General features: G+C 46.4%; 1 protein-coding gene across 3 annotated transcripts in view; it reads right to left on the bottom strand.

Moving 5' to 3' along the window:
* DBH (dopamine beta-hydroxylase) overlaps positions 1-27,750 on the bottom strand; it is a 35,165-nt gene that overhangs the window by 5,435 nt on the left and 1,980 nt on the right. For 2 of the 3 annotated variants that reach the window (XM_080989838.1, XM_080989837.1), the window contains exons 2-11: positions 16,684-17,035; positions 14,086-14,232; positions 12,730-12,990; positions 9,948-10,124; positions 9,229-9,331; positions 5,934-6,100; positions 4,555-4,698; positions 3,486-3,524; positions 1,282-1,341; positions 613-740 (exon numbers count right to left, since the gene is read on the bottom strand). In XM_080989838.1, coding sequence (XP_080845964.1) covers positions 613-740; positions 1,282-1,341; positions 3,486-3,524; positions 4,555-4,698; positions 5,934-6,100; positions 9,229-9,331; positions 9,948-10,124; positions 12,730-12,990; positions 14,086-14,232; positions 16,684-17,034 — 1,577 coding nt within the window. In that variant the 5' untranslated portion in view covers position 17,035. Of the gene's footprint in view, positions 1-612; positions 741-1,281; positions 1,342-3,485; positions 3,525-4,554; positions 4,699-5,933; positions 6,101-9,228; positions 9,332-9,947; positions 10,125-12,729; positions 12,991-14,085; positions 14,233-16,683; positions 17,080-27,750 lie in introns of those variants that run through there. The other variant, XM_080989836.1, reaches the window with a different exon arrangement.

The following is a 27,750-nucleotide window of genomic DNA, read 5'->3' as shown; positions in this document are numbered from 1 at the left end:
CTCTTGTCTCAGGGAGGGAAGAAGAGAAAAAGGCAAAGCCTCATAACATCAAAAACAGCTTAGTAGTACAGCACCTGCAGAAGGTTCCAGGTTCAATACCTAGAATCTGCAGGTGGAGCTGGGAAAAGACTCCCTGCCTAAAATCCCCAAAAGGCACTGCCAGTCAGAGTGGACAAAACTGAGCTAGATGGACCAAGGATCGGATTCAGTATAAGGCAGCTTTCTATGTTCCTGTTAAACTCAGTCCTTCCTTCAGAATTCTGGGGACCAGAATCTTGCTTTATTTTAAGGGGCAGGGTGATAGTTCAGTAGAGCAGAGCAGCTGCTTTACATTCAAGAGGTTCCGTCCCCAATGGTATCTACCGGTAGGACTGTGAGTGTCCCCTGTTGATTGCATGTTAAATTATGGTAGGCTTTAAATAACCCTAATTAAACTTTAGCCCTGTCCCACAAATTGATTCTGGGTCTGGATTCAAGCTGGGTTGGGTTTTATCTGTGTCAGCCCAGTTTGGGTCAAGGTAGCCCTACCAGAGACCATTTTGGTGGATCCTCCAGCAAGCCAGTTTGTCCCTCAGTTAATGATCTCACATTAGGGCAATTACAATGCATTACCTGTTTACTAGATTAAAATAGCGATGGAGGTAGCCCAAATCTATGGCGCTCTTACACAGCTCCAACTCCGTCTGGGGGTAGTAGTGGATGTAGTTCACACACATCTCTTCCATAATGCCAAAACCGCCCTGTAGGTTGCAGAAATTGAGAAGAAGATGTGAATGGAGGGACCCAGCTCTGTTGACTCCTCCCATGAGAGAGGCCTGTCCCATTGCACACCAAACCCAAACTCCCATATTCCATAGTCTTTCCTTCATTCCATGCCCTTGGTGGCCAAGGCTCAGATCCTATATCCACTCATTTGGGAGTGAACCCCATTCAACCCAACAGGACTTCCTTCTAAGTAGACATGGTCTCATTTGCATTACACCCTCACCCAGTTTCAGGAGGAGGCCAAAAACCATAGTGTTCTATGTTACAAAACACAATATTAAAAAGTTACGGGATCAAGCAATCCACATTCTGCAAAAGGGTGTCTGTAAACAATGCGGATTAAGAGTGGGAATTTGTACTACTGTTTATTTTGAATACTTCGTTCTGGTTTTGCATGTCATATGCAGTGTTAGACAGAGAACGAAGGCAGCACCCCTTTGGCCTCTGGGTTTTTGCATATCTTCACAAGTGGCACAAATCCATACTGTATCCCAGAACCTATCCAGGGATGCTCACCACAGTTGCCTTAGTCCTGTCTTCAGTGTTGTACATGCAGGTGGTTCTGAGAACATCACCCTGTTGGGAGAAAAACACCTATTTGAAACTGGATTGGGAGCGGGGAGCTTTTCAGCTTGAGGGCTGCATTCTCTAATGGGCAACTTTTTGGAGGTCACATGGCTGTGGTGAGTGGGGACAGAGGTGAAAGTGGGCAGGTCAATGGATTTGAATTTTGCCCATGTGCAGTAGGTTAGTTTCTACACACACACACACACGCACACACGCACACACACACACACACTCCTTTCTCAATCCTCCTTCCAGGCAAGCAAGAGGCATTATCAGAGTTCAAGGACATATTTACAGTCATGCAAAAACATTCAGGGAGGGTGTGAAGCCAAGCTGTTGAGGGGTGTGGCTGGTGAGAGTTGCAAGGGTCAGACAGAAAGGACTGAAGAGCTGCATTTGGGCCCCAGGCTTGGGGTTCTGCAGTCCTATAGTAAATGGACATAAGTGAGAGCAGGATGCTGGGCTAGAAGGGCCTTTTTGCCTGATCCAGCTGGGCTCCTCTTATGTCCTTATCTCTTCCAGCTAAATCACACTTCCCTGTCTCCTATTCTCACCCATACAGGGTTTCTGTGCATATTTTCCTCTCCATCCCTTTTTGTCTTATATCTGTTCAATTTGTCATGTTTGGATAGTTGAGAGCCCCAGCCAAAAAGGCAGTCTGTGTCGAGAGAAAACCCTGGAAATAAACAGAAAAGCGCTAGAGAGCTGGTGTCTGCATCACCTGCCCTCACTTCCTCTTGGGACGCTAATGCTTTTCAACAGAGTTCCTTCTGGGGAGAATGACCAGCTGGGCCTGTGCATCTGTGACACCAGGGCTCTGCAGCAAGAGAAAAAGTGGCAGGGATCCACCCCATGCCATCTGGTGCCTCCACTCATGTAACGTTCAAGAATCCCTGCCTGAAACCCTGGAGAGCTGCTGCCAGTCAGTGCAGAGGACACTGAGATAGATGGGCCAATCAATATGAAAGAGACTCAGTAAAAATATTTAAATACAAGACAAGCAACAAGGAATATAAAATAGCAAAATTGCAGCAAGCTCACCAATCACACTGGGTATATGAGCAGCACATGGAGTGTTACGGGAGGGGCAGTTCCTCTGATTAGGAGACATGTCATGATCTTTCAGGCGTAGTTTGTCCACCTTTGTCCCCACCCTGCACTTAGCTCTCACCTGCAGCTCCTAGAAGCTGTCAGCATATGACAGTGGCCACACCCCAGGAACTGCTAAACCAGGTGAGGGGAGCCAATGGGTCACAAGCTCCTGGTGTGTTAGGGACTTTCCCTGCCTGTGAAGACAGGCTCCAGCAGACTAAGCAGATGAGACCAATAGTAGGCCCAGTGGTCAAGAAGGCAGTTTCTGAATGCACTGTAGAGGGAAGTGATGGGCAGGTGGGGCTTCCCAACCTGGGAAGGGAGCCCATGTAGGAGAGAAGGAAAACTCTGATCTTAAACCTCCACTGCCTTGTGGGATATCTTCAGGAGAAGAAAAGGCCAAGGAGTAAATTCTATACAAATACAGAGTGGAGTCTTGAAGGTGGTTGGATGGTGCCTTGTACGTCTCCTTCTGGCAACTCCTGTAGCGAAGCTGGTGCCAAACGTATTGCTCTGCTTTCTTTTGGACCACATCAGCGAGGCTGAGAGGGTGGTCTTGTTGTGTGGGCAGCCCAGGACCTCCATTCACACTGCCCAGGCTTTGAACCCCAGGGGAGTAACTTCTGTGCTGCTAACACAGTGGTTTAACTCAACCCCTGCAGGCACACTCCATTGTCTCCTGAGACAGACCGATGCCAGCAACAACTCATGCTCTTGCAACAACAGAGGTTCCTAGCATTCCATCTGTTGCTTGGAAGCCTGGTCAAATCTCTCTCCCCCCCCCCCCACCTGCTCAAATTCCTTGCCTAGAGGCAAGCCCATCTACAATCAAGCACTCAGTCGGAGCAGCTGTTGTCACACCCCAAAGCACTGACCCAAAGAGAAACTCTTTTGGTGTGTGTATGCCCTTTGGAGTTTACCCCATCCTCAGAGGGTTATCCTCATCCATATCCCTAGGACTGATGGGTATTATTAATGAATAATAAGGTGGCAGCGTGTCCCCCCCCAAAAAAAACCTCCTACGAAGGATTAAACAAAACATCATTTAGACATGTGCTTACCGGGAAAACAGTCACAATTTTCTTTAACATACGGATCTCCTAAAATAAAGCGAGAGACAGGAGTAGAGAGATGTACAGGTAAGCAGAGGGTAACTGAGGTGGAAGGGAAATGTGATGGAAGGCTTTGAGGGTGAGAGATATTGCTTGGCAGGGTAGAGAACCTCTGTCCCTTAACTGGAGGACACTCTAGGCTTATTTTAAAATGAACTGGAATCATAGAATTGTAGAGTTTGGAGGGGACCCAATGCGCCATCTAGTCCAACCCCTGCAAGGTACAAATCACAGCTGAACATTATATTATTATTATTATTATTATTATTATTATTATTATTTATATCCCACCCTCCCCAGCCGAAGTCGGGCTCAGAGTGGCTAACAACAGTAAAAGTAACACAGTTTACATAAAATCACAATCAATTAATTGAAATACATTCTAAAATCAATTCATTCTAAAATCAATTCAGAATCAAATTAATGGCAACCATTGGGCTAGAGTTCTATGAGGATTACCAAGACTGTGCCTTGGCCAAAGGCCTGGAGGAACAGCTCTGTCTTGCAGGCCCTGCAGAAAGATGTCAAGTCCCTCAGGGCCCTAGTCTCTTGTGACAGAGCGTTCCACCAGATCGGGGCCACAGCCGAAAAAGCCCTGGCTCTGGTTGAGGCCAGCCTAACCTTCCTGTGGCCCGGGACCTCCAAGATGTTTTTGTTTGAAGACCGTAAAGTTCTCCGTGGGACATACCAGGAGAGGCGGTCCCGTATGTACGAGGGTCCTAGGCCGTATAGGGCTTTAAAGTTTAAAACTAGCATTTTAAACCTGATCCTGTACTCCACCGGGAGCCAGTGCAGCTGGTATAGCACCAGGTGAATGTGATCCCGCGGCGAGGACCCCGTAAGGAGTCTCGCCATGGTATTCTGCACCTGCTGGAGTTTCTGGGTCAGTCTCAAGGGCAGCCCCACATAGAGTGAGTTACAATAATCAAGCCTGGAGGTGACCGTCGTGTGGATCACAGTGGCTAGGTCAGGGCGAGAGAGGTACATAGTCTGTATATAATGACTATCAAAGCTGTACCTGGAAGTGAGGGCTGTAGTGCTTGTCCATGTTGACAATTTCCTCTTCTCTCCCTTCTCTGGACAACACCGTCTCCACGCTCCTCCCTGTCAGGTGGGTGTGAAGTTGGGAAGCAAAGATGTGGATCCCAGAAGGTGGCAGTGCCTGGCAAGACAGGTCGCACAAATATTTGTGGCCCAGAGGATTGAATGGCAAATGGCAAATGCTTTCAAGTGGAAGGGAAGGTGGCTACTCAGTTATCAGAAATCAATGTGGAACACCAAAAAAGGGCTAACTGCAAGTTGTCTCGTGGAGTGGTTTCACTACACAATATCTAGAACTGGCATTGTTTTTCCCCTGGTTTGGACACAGGTCATGATTCTGGGGAAGGGAAATAGCTCAGGGGTGGAGCATATGCTTTGCATGCAGAAGGTCCCAAGTTCAACCCCCAATGGCATTGCCAAGTAGGGTCAAGGGAGGCATCTGCCTGAAACCCTGGAGAGCTGCTGTTGACCATTGTAGATATTACTGAGTGTAGAAGGACTGTGGGTCTGACTTGATACAAGATCAACTTCCTTTGTACCTATTTAATTCAGCCCTTTATTCAGAACCATGAGGACGAGAATCATACTTTATTTGTTGGTGCAAGGCCACAGCTCAGTCATAGAGCAGTGCTTTGCAAGAAGAAGACCCCAGGTCTGGGATTGTTCCCTGCCTGAAACCCCACAGTACTGCTGCTACTGTGCTTAGACACTACTGAGCTCAGCGGACCATTGGTCTGACTCAGTAGAAGGCAGCTAGCTCCCTGTGTGCCTCGTTGGCTATGCTTGCCTAAAGGTAAACATACTCACCAGCAGCAGTGGAGTGTTCCCCGTCTGCACCATGGGGGCAAGGCTGTGGGTGGGGCCAGCTGTCAGAGCGACCCCGATCCACTGCTTCAAAGCGGGGCACACTCCCAGCACCCCACAAGTCCAATGTCACTTTGCAAGACTCTCAAAAAAATGACACTGGGCTCATGGGTGCAGCGAGCAAGCATGCTCCCCTGGCCCCTGCAAGCCTAGTGCTGCTTTTGAGAGCAGTGCTGCTTACAGGGAGAGTGCCCATAATTTGTTGCGTCTTTCTCCTGATCCCTCCAGCTTTTGGGGTGGGATGGTGGCTGAGAAGGAGGCAACAGGCATGCGGCCTGGCCCCTGTGAGCAGCGCCATAGCAAAAGCAGCACTGGTCTTGCAGGGATCAGGGTGCGCGCCTGTTGCGTCCTTCTCAATCACTCTCCAGCTGGATGGTGCTGAGAAGGAGGCAACAGCCCACGGCGGAGCAGGGCGCCTTGATGCAACCCCCCAAAAAACTGCGCCCAGGTGACAGCTCACACACACACACACACCACTATGCCCCTGCTCACCAGCTGAGTGCATTTATCAGTGCAGTAGCCGGTCAGGTGGAAGTGTGTTTCGCCTGGTGGAATGGCCATCACTGGTGTGTAGACCAAGCCCAGCTCCATGATCCCTGCATTGTAAGGCCGGAGAGAGGCTGTGTAATACAAGCGGATCCCTGAGGAATCACGGCGACCTGTCAAGGTTTGAAAAGAAGAAGAAGAAGATCATGTTAACGAGACTTGCAGAACAGCCTTCAGTGTTGGGTGTAGAACTAGGCTGTCTCCATGATCATCTTCATAGGTACAGGCAGCAAATCTTGGAAATGAATTAAGCTTTACAGGGCATGGTCTGATGATTCTACCCTTGCTATGGAGCTCACACATCACATTGTTAAGCTGTGGAACTCACTCCCACAAGAGGCAGTGAGGGCCATAAGCTTGGATGGCTTTAAAAGAGGAATAGACAAATGCATGGAAGAGGAAAAGACTACCAATGCTTGCTAGCCACAAAGGCTGTGCTCTGCCTCCACTGCTGAAGGCAGTATGTTGCTTTATACCAGTTGCCAGAAACTGCAGGATGGGAGGGTAATGTTGAGCTCAGCTCTTGCTTATAGGCTTCCCATTGGGGTTTTTTGTGTGGCCTCTGAGCTAACATGGCTTAGATGCACCCCCTTTGGCCTGATCCAGCAGAACTATTCTCATGCTCTTATGTTTTGTTCTTATGGATATATATTAAAATATATATGGATCTGGGATTAGGTTTGATGTGTGTATGGGAATACCCTGAATGTTTTGGTTGTGGTTGCTTTAAAAATGTTATTATTTAATAATCTGTGGCTTCTTCAGTGAGCGGGATGTTGCAGTCCTGCCTTTCAAAAATATAGATGAGTTTTAGATTTTTCTCTCCTTTGTTTTTAATGTTATGGGTTATCTATTTATTGCAGGGTTTTTTTATTGTTTTGTAAAAAAGAAGTCACTAATATGTTGTAAAATACTACTACTACTGCTACTACTACTAATCCAAACTCCATACCTACTAACTTTAAGAACACCTTATAAACAAACCTGCTTCTTTCATAACTCAGGGATTATGAGCTGTACACGCACCATAGTGGGTGATGTAAGATCTTTCTCTGCCTGGGGCCGTAATTAGCAGCCAGTCCAAGTAGAATCTGCTGTCTTGGGCCCCTCTGAGTTTGCTTGAAATGTCACTGCTGTTTAATGGCCCCTCTGGGCACCTGACATCCTGCAAACTGCATACTAGATGGAGAAGGATGGTGGGGGAAAGGCTTTCAGAACTTGCAGTCCTGTGATACATGCCCCCTCATCAGCCCCCTCTGACCTCATCTTGACTCCAGATGTTCTGCTCATTGTGTGTGTGCTCCTTCTGAACCAGCAGGAAATCCATAACTGCATCTTATTCTTTTCTCATAGCAGGACTGATGATGGAAGAAGCATCAGAAGAACATGTTGCTGGCCAATCTTGGGGCTGGGCTGTTCTCATGCCCGGTAGGTGCCCCCATCAAAATGAGCCCACTTCATACTCGCCAACATAATCTCTGCCATCCTCACTGCTAAGCCAGATGTGAAGAGCACTCCAAAAAGATGTTTACCTCCCCCACAGTTGAAGAAGAAAATGAGAAGAGCCTGGCTGCTGCACCAGGTCAAAGGGGGAAGCATCTAGTTTAGCATCCTGTTCTCACAGAAGCATAGAGCTGGAAGGGATCCTGAGGATCATCTAATCCAACCCCTGGCAATGCTGGAATAGGCAGCTGTCCCTTATGGGTATTGAACCTGTGACCTTGGTGTTATCAAAACCACACTCCAACCAACTGGGCTATCCAGCAGTAGTCAGCCAACAAGATGCTCCAATTGGAGTCCAAGCAGGACCTGAGTGCAAGAGCAACACTCTCACCACTTGCAGTTCTCAGTAACTCATTTTCAGAGGTTTTTGACTCTCGAGATCAGACCCAAACTGGCTAGTTTCCCAATCCCCATGTTAAAGCCATAAAGGAAGATAATCTGATTTTGGCCAGGACATCCATCTCCTTTTATGTCCCTGTCTCCAAACTGGGCACAACAGATGGTTAAGAAGAAATGAAGGAGGTGTTGGTTCAACAGAAAGAACCAAACCCCATTATTTATAGATGAGTTGCTTCCCAACACCCTGTGACTGTTGAGCAGCACAGATGCTGGGGCTTTCTAAAAATACTCAGAGGAAGTCAAGGAGCAGGCAACTTTGTGTTTATGGAAATGCAGCCACTTTGCATTTTCTTATCCCTCTCCCCACACCTCCCTGAAGCCAGCTTGCTGTCACAAAATGTGGTAGAAGCAGGAGAGGCTGCCCCTTCGCTCATTATTTTGAGTGGCACCTTTTCATTCTCAGCCTTGTAAGCTCAGCCAAGCAACTAAGTGGCATTTGGGGGAGGGTGGGGACGAAACAGCAGCCACAAAGTCTCTTCTCTGAGGTTTGAGGGATGCATAAGCAGCATCCCGCCCCCCAGTCAAGGATTGATCTAATCCAACTCCCTGCAATGCAAGAATCACAGTGAAATAACACCTAACAGATGCCAATCCAACCTCTGTTTAAGAACATCCAAGGAAGGAGAGTCCACCACCCTCTGAGTCTGAGGGAGTCCATCCCACTGTTGAACAGATATTACCACCAGAAAGTTCCTGTCATTTGAATTCATTGTTTCAGGTTGTAGCCTCCAGAGGAGGAAAAAAACAAGCTTGCTTCACCTTCCATGTGACAATCCTTTAGTTATTTGAAGATGGCTATCATATCTCCTCTCAGTCTCCTCTCCAGGCTAAACATGCCCAACTCCCTCAACTGTTCCCCATAGGGCTTGGTTTCCAGACCCTTTATCATTTTGATCGCCCTCCTCTGCAAGTGTTCCAGCATCTTTCTTAAACTGTGGCACCTAGAACTGGACATAGTACTCCAAGTGGGGTCTGACCAAGGCAGAATAGAGTGGCACCGTTACTTCACTTGATCCAGACACTACTGTTGATGCAGCCTAGGATAGCATTCACCTTTTTGCTGCTGCATCATGCTACTGACTCATGTGAAGCTTGTGGTCTATTGAGACCACTAGATGCTTTTCACATGTAATTCTGTGATGCCAGGGGTCCCCTATCCTCATTCCAGACCCTTGATAATATTGCTTATTATTTATTTAATACATTAAATAAATAATACAACCCTTCATCCGACAATCACAGGGCGGTGTTCATGTTTCAAATGTAAGTCACATGTAGACCTTTTAGATAACAAGTGACTAATAAGTCTTAACACCACCACCACCAAAGTTTTGTTTACCTTTGAGTTCCAGGGGATTGTGGTAATGGATTTCCAGCCGCATAAACTTGGAAGAACCAGGGCCCCCAAATGCAAGCCCTGCGTCCTCTGGGTAGTAAAAAGCCTATAAGAAGGACAGGGGGAGGGAGAGTTAACCAGATGGATAGTAATCATCATCATCATCATGCCCCCCACCCCAATATTGCAATTCTGATGCTGACCCCCAAGGGGGGAGTATCAGGCAGAGCTCACGACTTTTAGAAACCTGCAATGCAGAAAGGGAAAACCCTAGCCCAGAGCTTTCCAAACGTTTCAAGCTGGCGACACTGTTTTTAGATATGCATTATTTCGCGACACAGTAATTCAGTTTTCCTCGCAAACAGGAGATTAAACTTTCCAGCCCCAGGAGGAGCACAGGGAGCATTCACGTGGCATACCTACACATTGCAGCCGACACACTAATGTGTCCCGACACGCATTTTGGAAAGCTCTGCCCTAGTAGCCCCCAATGATCTCTTTCCAGGATGTCTGAAGGTGTCTGTTGCTGCTGCCTATCAGGGAGAGTGAAAGGTCATCCCACAATACGTGGGCAATAGTGGCAGATGCCCGTTTTGTGGGGGTCACTGGAAAGTTGCATGAATTCATTTCCATTAACTGATGGGAAACAGTTCAAAGAGAATGGAATGGGAAGAAACTTCTGCCCCAGCCCTGTATTGGGCAGCTATCTCGATCTGACACACCTGTGCACCCATTGCCCAGGCAGCAAGCACGTGCCGGCAGTAGTTCAGGCGTTCTGGCTTCATCTTGGAGTCACAGGGCCCATTGTAGTGTGGGAAGGTGTTGAAATTGGCAGCGCACTGGAAGACCTCCATGTGGTGGACAATAGCTTCGTTCCCCTCTGTGATGACCGGTTCATACTGCAAAGAGAATCAGTGTGGTGTGGTGGTTAGAGTGGTCTAGGATTTGGGAGAGACCAGGGTTCAAATCCCTCCATTGGCCATGAAGTTCACTTGGTGACCTTGGAAGCCAGTCTCTGCCTTTCAGCCTATCCTCCCTCACAGAGTTGTGGAGATTAAATGAGGAGGGGGAGAAAGCCATGTCTGCCACTGATCATCCTCAGCGTTGTCTTTAGATCTAGGCTTTGGGAGACAATGGATGTAGTATTTGAAAAGAACAAAATGAAACAAAACAGTGAAAGGACACATATACACCATACATTTAAAGTGCTATGATAAACAGCCATGGCTTACCACAAAGGATTCTGGGAGATGTAGCTTGTTAAGGGGCTGAGAGTTATTAAGAGACCCCCTATGTCCCTCTCAGAGCTACAATTTCAAGAGCTCCCCGTGAAGAGGGATTGCTGTTTAAAACTCACACTTCCCTTTTTCCTCTTCTTTCCCTAACCACCTTGTGGGGGTGTGGGTTGCTATATGGACAGCTGTGACTTTGAGATCTGCTGAGTCATGGCTTTCCTTCCCCCCTCCCCCTCCTACCTCTCTTGTAACCTGCAAGGTGACAGGGTCTGACTAACAGCTCTCCATAGCTGATGACTAAGGAATTCTGCAGGAATTGCCCTCTAGGCTGATTGACTTTCCCCCTCATTAGCTCGATTCTCAGATTTCACTCTCATCCTGTTGGGAGGGTGGGGGTGGGGGTGGGGGGGGCAGTTCTGCAGCTCCTACAAACCCTCCCATAGCAGAAAGTGTAACAGTGCTGAAAGGAAGGAGAGACTTGAAATATAAAAAAGGTGGAGATGGAATTCTTCGGGCCTGAAGGTAAAGGGACCCCTGACCATTAGGTCCAGTCGTGGCCGACTCTGGGGTTGTGGCGCTCATCTCGCTTTATTGGCCGAGGGAGCCGGCGTACAGCTTCCGGGTCATGTGGCCAGCATGACTAAGCCGCTTCTGGCGAACCAGAGCTGCGCACGGAAATGCCGTTTACCTTCCCACCGGAGCGGTACCTATTTATCTACTTGCACTTTGACGTGCTTTCCAACTGCTAGGTTGGCAGGAGCAGGGACCAAGCAATGGGAGCTCACCCCGTTGCAGGGATTCAAACCGCCGACCTTCTGATCGGCAAGTCCTAGGCTCTGTGGTTTAACCCACAGCGCCACCTGCATCCCTTTTCTTCAGGCCTACCCTCCTCTTAATTGGAGCTGTGCACTGGATTCGGACAAAGCCAGGCCACTTTGGGGTGGAGATCTGGACTGACCTGGGGATCTGAGCTTACACCGAGTCAGCCCTGGATCTGATCCTCAGAGCTGCTACCCAGGGCATACTCTTACCAGTCCTCTCTGGTCTCTTCCACAAGTGCTTTTGTCAGTGTAGAATATGCAATTGAGCTGTGAAGATGTCTCTTGCTTTTCTGCATGGAGAAAGGTATAGAGGCATATGCAGAAACCTCTGGCTTGCACAGGTGGAATCACTGAGAGCTTGCCTCTACAAAGAAATGAGCCCCAACCATTGCCCCCCCCCATTGCCTCCAGCAGCATAGTGACAAATTCATTCAAGATAGTCACAGACACCACCACCCATCATAACCATGCCCCCTTCTAAGATTATGCAACCTTCTAAGATTTCAGAATAATCCATACACTAATAATAATTATAAATGCATTCCAACAATCAGTGCAGATCTGTGTGTGTTGCCTTTTGACTGGATCTACTATTTTCTGTGCAGGTACAACACAGGCAAATAATTTGGAGTACTGCAATATACAGTGGTACCTCGGGTTAAGAACTTAATTCGTTCCGGAGGTCCGTTCGTAACCTGAAACTGTTCTTAACCTGAGGTACCACTTTAGCTAATGGGGCCTCCTGCTGCCGCCGTGCGATTTCTGTTCTCATCCTGAAGCAAAGTTCTTAACCCAAGGTACTATTTCTGGGTTAGCAGAGTCTGTAACCTGAAGTGTCTGTAACCTGAAGTGTCTGTAACCCGAGGTATCACTGTACAGCATTCTTAAATGGGGTTTTCCTTAAAGTTCCATGACACCTAACAGAACTCCTCAAATCATCTTTCAAGTACTCCTAAGTGTTTAGCTTTGGAGTGTACAGAACAACTCCTCAAAGTTCTTCCCATGCACTTTCTTCAGAGGGTGCCTAGGAGACCATAGTTTGTGGCTGACTCAACCTTCCTTCATTCTGATGGTCTCCAATTAATGCAAAGGGTGAGAAAAATTCCTTCTCAGTGGCTAAAAGGCTCCCCTTTGGGTGGTGCTATGATCCTAGAGACAGGGACCCTACTGCAGAAATAGTAATGGGTCTCTCTCTCTCTCTCTCTCTCTCTCTCTCTCTCTCTCTCACACACACACACACACAGCGCACCCTGGCCTCTTACACCTCTATTAACCTGTGACTCCACCTACCATTGGCTCCTGGAGGTTGCCACAGAGAAAAAATGACATCCCTTTTTCATGACCCCTGTTATAGATATTAAAAAGGTAAAAGGATTGGAGGGAAATGAAAGAAAAGGAGTCAAAGTCTATGAAGTTGGGAGAAAGATGCTGTACTTTCTTCCACCCACCATGATGATGTGATGCTTTGGGAAGTCCTCTGGGAGCTCCTGGATGAAGCACCAGTAAGTTGTCTCCTGGCTGGGGATCTCCACGTCAACAGCTCTTATTTCCATGGTCTTCAGGTCACCAGGCAGGGGTGGGATCCTGATGATGGGTTTCAGTAGCTGGACACGTTGCAGGCCTTTCCAGAGGAGGGCAGAGACATTGATGGCTTGGAGGGAGGGGACCGGTTTCTCCAGGATCCCATAGATAAGATGTACAGTGCCATCCTGGAAGGGAAGACAGAAGGCACATTCATCAGGAAGGACCAGAGCTGAGCAGCAGAGCAACTGCCCTTGGGAACTGGGTCAGAACCTCCAGCTGGTGCAGAATGCTGCAGCTAGACTGCTGATGGAGGCATTTGGTCAACAACACGTGACACCATTGTTAAAACAGCAGCGCTGGCTGCCCATCTACCACAGAGCCAGGTTCAGCATTCTTAAGTGGGGTTTTCCTTAAAGTTCCTTGTATGAATTTATAAAGCCCTGAGCAGCTTAGATCTGGGGTACCTCAGGGACCTCCTGAACAAGGAGCTAGCTCCTAGTGGCCATGGGGGCTTCTGCCTCCACTATAAAATATTTGAGGGGGCCAGCCCCCACAAAATTGATGGGCATTCCCATTCAAATGATGTGTGTGCACTGCATCATGTGATCAGTTATGTGGGGTAGGGCTTATCTGGGCCCCCACGATATTCTATTCAAGTTGGCACCCTGTCCTGAACACTTTAATCTCTGAGATCATCTGCAGGAACATTGTTGGTTGTTCCCTAGACTGGCATGATGCATCTGACAACAATGAGAAACTGAGCATTTAGTGTCATCAGCCCAGTCTCTACTAATAACAATTCAGTACGCATCTTCTGTGCTAAACTTTTAAACGGTTGCTGAAAACATTTCTATTCCGCCAGACCTATCTGTGCAGTTAAGAACACATCCTTCCACAATAGTTCATTGATGCCCGTTTTAACTTTTTTGTTGTTTTTGTAGGGTTTTATGGTTCTGCTGCTGCAGCTTCTTTGACATATTTTTATGACACAGTTGTATATAACTTTTTAGAAAATAAAGGAAGAATAAATAAATTTCCAGAAGATGCTTACAGAGCAGATTATAGCTGCCTCAAGTGGTATATTTGTATGTTTGGCATCAGCCTAGATTGAAAAAATGACATGCAATTGGGAAAAATTACAACTTTTCGAACTGATGTGCAGCTTTCCCTTGGTGCTTAATATTGTGGGAGGACTGTTTTCTTCTCAAGAGTACTCAGCAACTATTCTAATGGTGCTCAGTAAATCTTGAGCCCACCCCAGGAGGTGAAGAGTTTTTTACCTCAATGAGATAGTCCTTGGGGTCACATGTGCTGAAAGCCCTTTTAAAGAGCAGGGAGAGGCCCTCAGCCGTTTGATGAGCACTGATAAGTCTGTAGTTCTGCTGAGGATCCATGTGGAGTCGCTCATCCTGATCGCTCCAGGCATCCTGCAGGTAAGCGGGGGGAACATCCCACAACAGATCATATATGACAGACAGTTGTGCCAAAATCTGTCTTCCAGATTCTTAAGAGTTTTCTCCTGCTTTGAAAGAGGCTTCAGTTTCCCCCCCTTGTCCTCCAGTCATTCTTAAGATTTCTTTAGAACAGGGCTGTGCTCTAGTGGAGGCTGGTACCCTGTCACGGACTGACTGGACGCAGAGGAATGGTGGGAGGAAGAGCTGGGAAGCCACCAAGGAAAGAAGGCTCAGAGCCCTGGGAGTGGAGGTGGAAAATGATGAGTGGTCAGAGGGAGAAGAGGGAAAAGATAGAGAAGAGGAGGTGTCAGAAGCTGAAGAGGCAACAGGACGTAGTGAGCTGGCGGAGTCTGTAGCAGAGAGAAGTCCAGAATCAGAGGCAGAAGCTGAAGCAGGTGAGTGGAAGTAGGGAAGCCAAGAGGCAGAGAGGAGTCAGGCTGGTGAAAAGTCATGGGTGTGTCCCCCTTCTGCTGCAACAAGCTACCCCACCTGACTCCCAGAACCAGAAGAGACATAAAATGGGTGGAGCACATAGGCACAGTCTCTGATTGCTTGGAATAAGCTCTGGAGAAGAGGAACCATAGATGGCTGTGGGGAGGCAGGGACCTGGAATAAGACGTACAGGGAATGAGCTGCTGTGCTCATTAGACCTGACAGCCAAGTCCAGAAAGAACATGTTTTTGCTAGTAAAGCGTTAATGCCAACTTTGAACTGTGTGATTTACTAACAGGCTTGCTCTGTGACATACTCTGGGGCTGGTAGGGTGCTGCAACCTGCCCCAGCAACCTGCCCACACCTAGCCCCCACATGCCTGTTGTCTGACTTACAACCAATCACGGTGTGGTTCTCCCTGTCTGGGACCACCTACTACCTTCTGTGCTACCAGTGGAGGCATCATGTAACTCTGCCTGTTTTTGGCTCTGCCCAAATGGGGTCCAGCCACCAATGGATCCAGCCAACTCCTGAACTGAATCAGGCCAATTCAATAGGATCCTGACACACGTCAAGAAGACCACCCTGGATCATGCTTGGTCAGGCTGTCCAGAGTGATCTGAGGCTTTCAGGCGCTGACATTGGTCAGGAAGGAGATCACAACAAAAACAGACCCTCTGCCTCCCAGTTGGTGAGTGGGTTCAATCCTGCAGGCTGCAGGGTTCATCTTTGCAAGCACCTTCACCACAGGGGTTTTGAGCTTTTGGCATCACTGTAAGAATGGAGTGTGTGCCTATTCTTTCCTGTAAATCTTTCTCCAGCTTTCTACCACCTCCCTGGCTTTCTGTGCTTCTTGATCTGAAAAAAGCCTACGAGGGAGGAGTTGCCTCTATGTATTTGGCAAGATTTATAAAAAGCCTTAAAAAATAAATAATATCTAAGCAGTCAACATAAAAGGGTATAAAGTATTCACTGAAAAAAGAACAATGGAATCATAGAATTGTACAGCTGGAAGGCACCTCAAGGGTCATGCTGCAACACAGGAATCACAGCTAAAGAATCCCTGATGGATGGCCATCTGACCTCTGCTTAAAATCCTCCAATGAAGGGAGTCTATCACCTTCCAGTGGCCATTAGGACAGGTTTTTAAAGCAAGGAAGAGTAACAAAATTCGCAGCATATAGTGAAAACAGATTTTCAAAACAGATGTGCATAATAAAAGTACATGTTTGAGGAGGATTGCTTAAACAAAAAGTGCTTAGCAGGCATGGAAAACCAAGCGATGAATGCTCTTTTCTGAAACATCTTCCTTGGGGATTCAGCTGGAATAAAGTAAGCATGGTAAAAACCCAGAACTCCCCACCTTGCAATTTCAATGAAATTTTCTCTCCCACAGTGCAATTTTTTGAATACAAATGATCTGCTCATTAACTGATAGTGGGGAAAGGTCAATGAACACAAGATACTATGCTCAAAGAAATATGAACATGAGAAAACATCTTTTATCAAGTCAGACTGCTGGTCCATCTAGCTCAATATTGCTCACACGGACCAGCAGCAGCTCTCTGAGGTTTCAGGCTCTGGGGTCTTTCTCTCCTAGCCGTACCTGGAGATGACATTGGGGACTGAAGCGGGGACATTCTGCATGCAGAGCAGATGGTTGACCACTGAGCTATTTCATCTAAAAATGAAAGTAAGATCCGAGCCCTCATGTATCTGTATAGGTTGAGTTAAATGAGAACATGGGAAGATGTATTATACCAAGTCAAACCACTGGTCCATCTAACTCAGTATTGTCTACACTTGATTGGCAGTGGCTCTCCAGGGTTTTTGGCAGGGGTATTTTTGGGATTGAACCTTCTGCATGCAGAGAAAGTGCTTCCCTCGATCCCCTAACCCAGACTCATGTTAAACCTCATTTCCCAAAGCAGAAGGGAAAAGTTTTCATGGTCCCAAGCCCAAATGCAGGAAGAAGCCTAGCAACAGACTTACTGCGAAATAGGACTGGCGTCCATCACTCCAGAGGACAGCCAGATCAGCATTCTGAAAGCCTCCTCGGTCGGACATGCCGAAAAGGATCCCATATTTGAGCTCCTTGACCAGGATCTGGAAATACACCTCCTGCAGGGGGTAACTGATGTTCCATGAGAGCTCCAGGAGGCCTTGAGGGTCCAGGGACACCCTGTAGAGGAAGCCACTCTCCCTCGGATCTGTGCCTTGCAGAGCGACCACCAAGATGACCAGGAAGATGGCCACCCCTGTGAAATACATGGAGGCCACTTCCCGGAGCTTGAGAGTCAGGCAGGAGGGTCTCGGCTTCTGCTTCATCCTTGCGGTTTGCATCCTCAAATAGAAAAGAAGTGATCGGGTCATTTCGATTTATAGGCTGGCCCTCCTAGGCAAATAGGGTAAGTAATTCCCACTTAATTGCATTTAGTGGTTGGGAAATTGGATTGTGGCATTGACCCCCTCCTTGTGTCCACCACCCCTCCTCCTTTCCTGGACCAAAGGCTTTGTCGCTCTCCATTTCCCCCTTGCCTTAATTGGCTTTAATTCTCCATGGACATTATCAGAGGCAATTGAAGTAGACTGGATGGATTTTATCTCTCTCTCTTTTTTTTTAAGGGGGGGAAAAAAAGCCCTGCTGACGCTGCCCAGAAAGAGAAGCTTAACCGGCAAGCTCTGCATCCATGGTCTAAGCTTCACTTTTGCTCCTTCCAAACTGGAGCAAGTGTTCCTCCAAAGCAACCCTCGTTCCCCAAAAGATGACATACCAGGGTTGTTGTTTCATTTGTTACAGGTCTAAAAATATTCTCAAGGTGACTTGGGGTTTCAGAAAAGAGAGGATTACAGTATCTTGTCACCTCATAGCAGTTAGAAAAAGCATACCTGTCAAAATCTCCTTCTCTCTGCCACTGGACAGATGTAAGCCATGATTTCCAGTACTTGAGGTGGGTGAATCTGTCAGCTTGGGGCTTTCTCCCCATTTCTGATTTTTCCAATCTTACATTCATATCTTCACATTTCCATGTCAGTTTGCAATTTTCATTTTTAAAAATAATCATTAGCATTCGGGTGTGAATTTATCCTGATATAAATGTTATGTAGGCAATGTTGCCTAAGAAACACATTTTTGCAAGGCCATTTCTTATAATGATGCATTTTTGTGTGCTCAAATCAACTCTTTACTGTTACAATCAAAGACCAGCATTGATCCTTGCATGCTATTTTCACTAATGTCTGCGTTTTTATGCAAACTTTAGTATATACATTTGGGGCTACGGAATTGCATTGCAAAATTCAGAGAAGTGCACATTTCAAAGGATGGCTGCGTTTCATTTTCCAAACTGGGATGTATCTAGTGAAGTTCCATGGAGAGTAGCCCCAATGAAATGTACAGACCCAAGTTAGCTCTGTCCATTATTTTCAGTGGCTCTACTCTGAGTAGCACTAATGCACACAACCCATTGTTTTGAAAAGGGAATTATGGTATGCCCCCCCCCCTTTAAGTGTGAATAGGATTTCTTTCCATTTCTGACCTGCTGCTGACTTTGGCTCTTACTTGGTTCTCTGTGCCAGATTCCCTTACAGGCTCATTCAGCCAGATGCATCAGAAATGCAATGGCAGCAAAAGGAAGCCCTTCCGTCAACTCCTGGAGATCCGATACCCAAAGACAAGTGCATTCTTTGTGGTCTGGTCTGGTCTACGGCGTGTGTGTGTGTCTGTCTGTCTGTCTGTGTGTGTGTGTGTGTGTGTGTGTGTGTGTGTGTAGGGCAATACAGAGTTGCTGGAAGTATGAGAAACAATGTAGGTGCATGAGGCTCATGGATCTGATCTCTTTCTCTCCTCCCCTCCACCTGCAAACATTGGAGGGTGTTGTCTAGGAAAACCAGTGAAAAGCATCTCAGAGTGAGTGAGTGTGTGTGTGTGTGTGTGTGTGTGTGTGTGTAACTCACTTTGTGCTCCAACATTTAGCCTAGGCTTAAAATGCACTCTTCATTTCTTCACACAGGAAGCTGCCTATTGTCCTCCCTGACAATAGCTCTCAGGATTTCAGATGGAGAGTTTTTCTTCAGTCCTACCTGGAAATGCTGCCAAGGACTGAAACTGGGACCTTCTGAATGCCAAACGTATGCTCCACCAATGAACTGTTTCCTTTCCCCTCAAAATAAAGTAAGATTCTAGTCCTCGTGGTTCTGAATAAAGAACTGAATTAAATAAGAACATGACAAGCTGCCTCATATGGAGCCAGTCCACTGAAGTCTATCTAGCTCAGTACTGCATACACTGACTGGCAGCATCTCTCCATGGTTTCATAGACAGGGTGTCTCTCCCAGCCTGATCTGGAGATGCCACTCAGTTTTCATCATTCTGGATAAAGAGCTGCATTAAATGACAACATCGAAAGCTTCCTTTCTAACTTCCTCTTCCTCCCAGTTGCATTTCAAGAAAACATTCTCTCCTTTGCAGGAGCTGCTGCTTCCCATCTGTGTGTGACAAGTGAGCAATTGGATTTTCCCAGAAGCCAGCAGTGACCTTAGCATCTGAGAAGAGGTCATGGAGTGGGGAGACTGGCCTTTCAGCTTGGATGGATGTTTATGATGCAGCACTTTCAATAGGTGGGTGATGCCATTTCTGTTCCTGTTCTCCTGCTCTCCATTGCTCCATGTTGTCACAGTTCTGTCCTAAATAAGAAGTGTTCTAATCAGGCCACGATCCCCCTGGCTGCCTGCACCTGGCGTTCCCTAAAGTTTGCTGTCTTGCACACACTTCCCTGAGAGTAAGGTTGGATAAATCTGTCTGTTCAGTTTTCCTCTGTTTCTCACCCTGCCCCCAGTCTTAAGTCCAGTTTGTCACATACAGTATCCATATCAGTTTGCTTTAAAAACAAACAAACAAAAGAAATCCTTATGGAGATTTCTCTGCATTTTAGTGTGCTTTCCTCCTAACAGACAACTTTTTGCAAGCTGTTTTCCATAGCTGCTTCTGACATGTACTTGAAAGGCAGACATTCTCCACAAATATTGCTTGCTTGGGCCAAGGGGAGATGGTTGTACAAAGCAAGACAATGCAGATTTAATCAGAAGGATGTCACATAAGAAGAGCCTGCTGAATCAGACCATTGGCCCATCTGGTCCAGCATCCTGTTCTCTCAGTGACTGTTCAGATGTCTGAGGGAATCCTGCAAGGAAGACCTTAACACAAGAGCATCATCTTCCCCTGCAATCCCCAGCAACTGGCATTCAGATGCATTGCTGCCTTCAGCAGTAGAGGGAGAACATACTACGAGTTCTGCTAGATCAGGCCAATAGCCCATCTAGCCCAGCATCCTCTTCTCACAGTGGCTACCCAGATGCCTCCATGGGAAGCTTACAAGCAGGACCAAGCCCAAGAGCTCTCTCTCCTCTTGTGGTCTCCAGCATTTGGTTTTCAGAAGCATTTCTACCTCCATCAGTGGAAGCACAGTCAGTATGCCTAGTAGACATGTCCTATTGTGTTCAATGGGGCTTCTTTCAAGATGCATTAAGGGATTCTTCTGATGGGTTTGGCCTTTTCTGGAGACCCCCTGATTATTTCTCTAGATCAGGAGCAGGGAACCTCAGGTCCAGGGCTGGGTGTGAGAATGTTACAAACTGTACTGTACAAGGGTTAAACCTCTCTTGCTCCACCCACTTTGCTTCTGGCCCCACCCCTCACTTGCAAGTAGCTCCTGGAATATCACCCAGAAGGGAATTGGACCCCCAAGCTGAGCAAACAGCCCATTGCCCAGCCCTGCTCTAGAGTTTGGCTCATATATTTTTTTTTACACAGACATCATCCCCGTCTAAATTCTTCTGATATGGTGATCCTGGAAACATGGGGAAAGAGTGGGCCTGACTTCTGGGGGTCTGTTTTCCTCTGATCCTTCTCCCAGTCCCCATGATTACTCCCCCTTTTGTCTCCAAAGCAAGCCTGGCATCACAAGATGTCCCAAAGCGCCTGGTGCTGTGGGCGACACCTGTTACAATTCAAAGAAAACAAAATAGAAAAACAAAGTCTCTTTTGCAACAGAATGGCATTCAAAGGAACCAGAGGAATGATTAGGATCAAAGCAGGAGCGTTACTTACAGCCATGCAGGGCTTTTCATGTCAGTGGTTCTGTGAGTGTTAATTGGTAGCCCCAGAGAAGAGGTAAGCACAATGAAGGGTCTCTCAACAGGGTTCCAAGTGCGCACACGAGAGGTTGCCAATAGAGCAAGAACTATGGGGGCTCTCTGCCCCTCGAACTGGCTTTTGTCGTAAGAGGCAGCATGGAACAGGCTGTCTTTCCATATTAAGGTTTCTCTTAATGACCCTCAGCCTCATGTCAGTGACTCCCACAAGGTCTCTTTGTGTCATTCAATACTTTAAAAGCATCAGGAGCAACTGTTTAATCTTGGAGGTAGTTCTGGGATAGGCAGCTGGATATTCTTTCTTCCTTTCTCTCCCTGTTTAATTGTAACCAGCATGGCCTCTCTCTCTTAGTAATAACATTTCCTACTTGAAGGGTCGAGGCAAAATTAATTTTTGGCTGGGCAGTGGTCCAGGGCTCCCAGGAGGTGAATTCACGCAGCAACTTCAGGTCCAGGGAGGTGATGGATCCAGGCCCAGTTTCCCTCCCTTGAGCCCCAAGGAGATCCTTCTGTTGTCAGACTTTGATGGTTAGTCCACAGGCTTCCTGGAGGCTCAAGGAAGGCCTGAGGAGAGATCTTCACAACTGGAAAACCATATGTGACCTCAAAGGAGCCAACAACTGGAGAAGGTGGCACCAACCCTTTAACTGGCCAGGAGGCAGGACTTCTAGTCAATCTCTACTAAACCCTGCTATTAAACTCAGCCAGTTGTCCAGATCCAAACTGGATGTTTGAACTGAGCTGCGGAAGTGCTGTCCATGGTCCTGAGGTCATATCTTGGTATCTCTCCATGGTGCTGAATGGGGATGCTTGACCTGAGCTGCAAGAGGGCTATCCATGGTGCTGAACTCATATATTGGTATCTCTCCATGGTGCTGACTTTTACCTTGCCTTAAGAACCCATGGCTTCCCCTTTCTTAAGCCATCTGCTCTCCTCAATAGTGAATATCTCCGTAGACATGACAATTCATATGAGGTTTTGCTCTACCCGTTGGGTGCTGTCAGAACGTACTTCCTGATGTTGAGTCATAATCTCCTTTCTTGTAACTTGAATCCATTGGTTCAGGTCCTTCCCTCCAGAGCAGGATAAAACAAGCTTGTGACAGCCTTTCAGATTTTTGAAGATGGCTATAATATCTCCTCTCTTTTCCAGGTTAAACATATCTAATTCCCTCAATCATTCCTCATAAGGCTTAGTTTCCAGACCCTTTATCATCTTGGTCACCCTCTTCTGCACATATTCCAGCTTGTCAATATCCTTCATTAATCGTGGTGCCTAGAACTGGGCACAGTACTCCAGGTGTGATCTGACTGAGGCAGAATAGAGCAGTAGGCTTGTTTGCTTTCAGGACCCTCCCCTGCCCCTGACTCTTGACATGCATGACTCAGACAGGGCAATCCAATCTATGCCTATGTAATTAAGCTTAAACTCCCAGCATTGCAACCCTGCTTTGGCTGTATGGTCAACTCCAAGCCAGCAGGAAAGATCAGTTCAATGGATATGGATATTTATCCTCCCATGCTCTTCTAGTTCAATGTCCACCTTGACACATTTCCTAGTGTGTGCTGAGCTGTAAGTGTGTTTTGCCCTGCACCCCCTTAGACACAGTGAAGACTGATCTAGTAACGGCTTGTGATAAATTATCCAAGATATTCATTCCACAAACCTTGAGAAAGCCAAATCTTTCAGTGTGTTGCACCAGTAAGAAATGAAAACATCCTTTGGGAAACTAAAAATCAGCAAAAAGGGGGAGGGAATGTGACTTACAAGTTGTTTTTAAAAACCCGTTGTTGATGCATTAAATTAGGGATTAGAGCAGGCAACATCCCTCGGAGCTACAATCAAATAGATGTATGGCATTGCAGTTTTAAATTAAATTGGTGGAGCAGACAAAGCGAGCAGGAGAAGGAGACAGGCTTCCATCTGCTCTTCTAAAGATGGACCGCGTGCAGCTCTTGGGACATTCAATGCCCCAGGGCCTCTGACATTCACCACCAGATATCTGTGTCCTGCACCTGAATGCTCCTAATCCGATTTACTGGGGATCCTGATGAAGTTAGGGAGAGCCTGAGTCACACCACACATTGTCAGGGAAGGGAGACCACACTCTTAAGAGTTGGGAGAGAAAGAGGATGGGTCGCTGGTCACGGACCAGAGGCAAGGAAGATGGCTGCACATTGGCATGGGTTGGAGATTGCTGCTCCCAGCATTGTGGTTCAGTGTAAGGGCAAAGCACAGTAGTGCCTTTATTTTTAATCAGGCAAAAAACAGGCAGAGCAGTGCTCCAGAGAAGACTCCCTGGAAAAGACCCTGATGTTGGGAAAGATTGAGGGCACAAGGAGAAGAGGACGACAGAGGACGAGATGGTTGAACAGTGTTCTCGAAGCTACCAGCATGAGTTTGACCAAACTGCGGAAGACAGTGGAAGACAGGAGTGCCTGGTGTGCTCTGGTCCATGGGGTCACGAAGAGTCAGACATGACTAAATGACTAAACAACAACAGTACTCCAGAAAATAAAAGTTTGGAAAATGCATTAGTCACAAAACAAATGACAGGATCTCTCTTCTTATTTCATGACTGCTAACTTACTTGGGAATTTTTGCTGACAAGTACACAATGTCAACTGAAACATTTTTAGCTATATACTTCTTGACACTCTCAAACAACTCTGATAGGTTGTCGAGACCGAACTCACCCCCCCGCAGAAGCCATGCTGGCTCTGCTTCAGCAAGGCTTGTTCTTCCACATTTTTGGTTATTTTATCTTTAACAATATTTCCCACCAGTTTTCCTGGAGTAATACCATTCTCTCCACAATCTCAGTATTGTCTACAATGACCATCAGTGGCTCTCCAGGGTTTCAGCAGGAGTCTTCACCAGTCCTACCTTCAAATATCTAAAGGGCTGTCATGTGGAAGATGGAGCAAGCTTGTTTTCTCCTGCTCCAGAGAGTAGGACCCAACCAATGGATTCAAGCTACAGATTCCAACTAAACATCAGGAATTGCTTTCTGATGGTAAGAGTTGTTTCACAATGGAACAGACTCCCTTGGAAAGTGGTGGACTCTCCTTCATTGGAGGTTTTTAAGCAGAGGTTGGATGAACACCTGTCATGAATGCTTTATTTGAGATTCCTGCATTGGAGAGGGTTGGACTAGATGACCCTCAGGGTCCTTTCCAACTCCACAATTCTATGATTCTGTGAGTCTATACCCAGAGATGCCACTGGGGATTAAACCTAGGACCTTCTGCATGCAAGGCAGATGCTTTGCTACTGAGCTACAGCCCTTCCCGGGAACATAGGAAGAAGCTGCCTTGGTCAGAACCTTGGTCCAGCTAGCTCAGTATTGTATACTCTGACTGGTAGAAGCTCTCCAGAGTTTCAGGCAGGAGTCTCTTCCAGTCTTACCTGGAGATGTCAGAGAATGCACCTGAGATATACTGCATGCAAGACAGATGCTCCAACCACTGAGCTATGGCCACCCCCTAAGGATACTGTTATGAGGGTGTCTCTGCCAGATCTGAAAAACTTGGCTAGTGTGCAGAACAGGGTGGGCTTTCCTCCTTACTTCCTCTTCCTCCTTTTCTGCCCCATCTGACTGGATTTGGGCAGACATGCCACTCAAACCATATAATGGAGTGCTAAAGCTCTCAAGTGGAGCCTCCTTAAACAGGGCTTTTTATCATCAGCTGTCAAATTTTTGCAAAGTCACATTTGCATAAAGAAAATTTGAATAATCCTTTAATACACCACAAATCCGCATCTCTCAGAGGGCCTTGATCTCAAATGCCTTTCCATTATCCAGATTTCACTCCAGATTCCTTGGCATCACAGACCTTGACAAAATAATAATAATCATCCCTTCCAAATATGTCCAAGCCCTCCCTTGTGAAAGCAGATAACGAGTAAACGGAAGCCTCTTTACTGCTCACAGACAGCGGCTGAGGTAGCCTGACCCTGGTTTGGCCTATACCACTTCATTCTGGGCTATATCATACCTTCCATTTGGTGAGGAGTTTGCGGGAATGAATGCTTCTCCTTGCACTTTTTTTTGTAAGCCATTTTGAGGTTTTATTGCAACCAAGCGGCACACAAATCTTGTGAAATAAATAAAATAAATACATTTTTTTGCATAAATTAGGCCTCTGTCGTCTGACTCCCTGTCTGCCATCTGAAGGAGCATGACATCCAAGCACAGGCTGAGCACTTAGGAAACTTTGGTACTTTTCTGTAGTATACCCATTTACTCCCATTTATGGCATAGCCTCATTGTCTCTGGTTATCTCAAAGAGAGGGGGGCAGTGCGGCAAAGTAATTTGAGTGTTGGACTGAGACCTGAGAGACCAGGGTTCAAGTCCCCACTCATTCATGAAGCTTACTGGATGTGACCTTGGACCAGTCACTGCCTCTCAACCTAACCTACCTCACATGGTTGTGAGCCCCTTGGAGGAAAATGTGGGCTAAAAATGCAATAAATATATCATGGAGGAAGAACAAACAGAGGAAAGGGCAATTTAAAGGATCAGGGTGTAAAATAGGTGGAAGTATTTGAGGGTGTGTTTTTTTTTGTGTGGGATGGAAGAGGCGGAGGATATATCATAAAGGTTTATAAAATGGTGTTTGGTGAAGAGAACTGAAATAGTAAGGGGTGTTTTTTTCCTTCTCTTGTAAGCCTGGAAAAGGTTGCTTTGCTCTCTATTGCTCCCTGCTGGTTCAGGTAACCTGTTGCATGTGTTGTCCTTTCACTCCCAACAAAGATTACAGTGATCAGTTAGAGGGGCCTGGAGGGGCACATTTGACCCCCAGGCCTGCAGTGGCCCATGCCTGCCTCATGGCATAATACAAGCGGAGGCCAGCACAGCCAACGGTTAAGACTGATGGGAGCTGTAGTCCTAAATAAATATGGAGGGGGATTGAACAACTGGGTTGCCATCAAATGAGATTTTTTTTTCATCTTGCATTCCTTTCTCACAGTGGTGTAATTATGTAATTTCACCTTACAACCAGCACTTTCATCAGCGAGATGGAGGATTAAAAATAAAGCAAAATACAGTTGGAACACCTCTTGGCTGTTTAGAATCTTTCTCAGGTACAAACGATTAAAGCATCCTTTTCATTTCGCTTAAGCTTTTGAATTGCCATCTCTTCTTAAGCCAGCAATTGGGTTGTGTTCCAGATGTATGTTTCAACTGGCAGACAGATAGCTCATAATTTATAACAGTCTCACAAATAATTGAAGAAAGGGGGTGGGGTTTAGCTGGCCTTTGTCCTAAGGACTGACCCCTAGGATTATTATGTGATATTTGGGCAAGATTGCAGTTCTTCCGCTCTTGGTTACTAACGCCCATATGAATCCTTCAAAATTTTCTCACTCTCTCAGTGTGGAAAGCAGTCTTTTCGGAGCACTGGAAGTTAAACCCTGTTATCTCTTTTGCCACAGAGATAATGGGATAACCATTGGGAGGAAACATGGTGGACTTGGCACCACTTCAACAGAGATAGTTATGTGGTGATTAATGACAGCCAAGCCATACCGTAAACCACTTACTTTCAACTGCTAGAAGTGCCATAACTAGACACTGGAGGGATGTCTCAGTAGTGAACACAGATCACTGGTACCAAACCCTTATGGGAAACTGCCCTACTAGAAAAGCTAACTAACAAATTGAAGTTAGCATGGGGACAAACACAGGAGGGCATCTTCACCCCAGTATGGCTCCCCTTTATTACATATGCAAGCCAACGAGACAATAACCAATCCCCCACAACAGCATGGTTAACTTGACCCAACAGTGTGTGCGCGCACACACAAACACAAAACCCCACTGCAACCAACCACACCCTGGGCCCCCTGGACTCTCAATCCACCAGCAAAAAGAAAGTATCTGTTTACAGGATGCTGACACAAAACTTTTGCTTATATACTATCTGAAAGAATGAAACTTTACTATCTTCCCTTTCCCTCCCCTCTCTGTTCTCACTCCTGTTTTCCCTCAACCCTATATTGCCTACAACAGTAATATCTCACTCTGAATATGACTGATTTGTTTGAACGATTCTATGACTTGAAAACAGAGACTCTATATGTTCTATTGTTACCCAAGAAAACTCTTTAATAAAAAAAATACAGTGGTACCTCAGGTTAAGTACTTAATTCATTCCAGAGGTCCGTACTTAACCTGAAACTGTTCTTAACCTGAAGCACCACTTTAGCTAATGGGGCCTCCTGCTGCTGCTGCACCGCCGGAGCCCGATTTCTGTTCTCATCCTGAAGCAAAGTTCTTAACCTGAAGCACTATTTCTGGGTTAGCCGAGTCTGTAACCTGAAGCGTATGTAACCTGAGGTACCACTGTATATGAAAAAGTATGTATCTAAAAAATTATGCACCCACTTCTCTGAATTTTGCCCTAAAGAAAGAAGCAGCATGTATTAGGAGAAACTGCACATAAAATGCATGTATTGGTGAAAATAGGAAACATGCACTATATTATCTGTGGGTTGTGTCCAGGTGAGTTTAATCTGAGTAGACCCAAACAAATGAATGTATTTAATGTGTGGGCATCCAGTGAAGCTGAATGCTGGATGATTCAGGGAAAATAAACGAAATCGTTTTTCTATGCTGTGCAGAGTTATACTGTGGAACTCATTCTCACAGAAGACTTGGATAGCTTTAAAAGATGATTGGACAAATCCATGGAGCGCATTGATAGCTAGTACCATGGTTGGAGGCAGTAACTTTTATGTACTGCATGGAAGTTAGTCATGTCCATGATTTTCAAAGGGTCTACTCTGAGTAGGACTAGCATTCAATCCAATCCAATATATTTGTGATATTAGCTATATTTTGGTAACATGTGGTGCCTACTATTTTTTTAAGTCTGTTTTTGATGAATATTTTACCTCG

The sequence above is a fragment of the Podarcis pityusensis genome (assembly GCF_964106645.2).
Source record: "Podarcis pityusensis genome assembly, chromosome: Z".
Taxonomy (NCBI): domain Eukaryota; kingdom Metazoa; phylum Chordata; class Lepidosauria; order Squamata; family Lacertidae; genus Podarcis; species Podarcis pityusensis.
The sequence above is the reverse complement of the archived record's forward strand: the minus strand, read 5'-3'. Positions and strand labels throughout refer to the sequence as shown.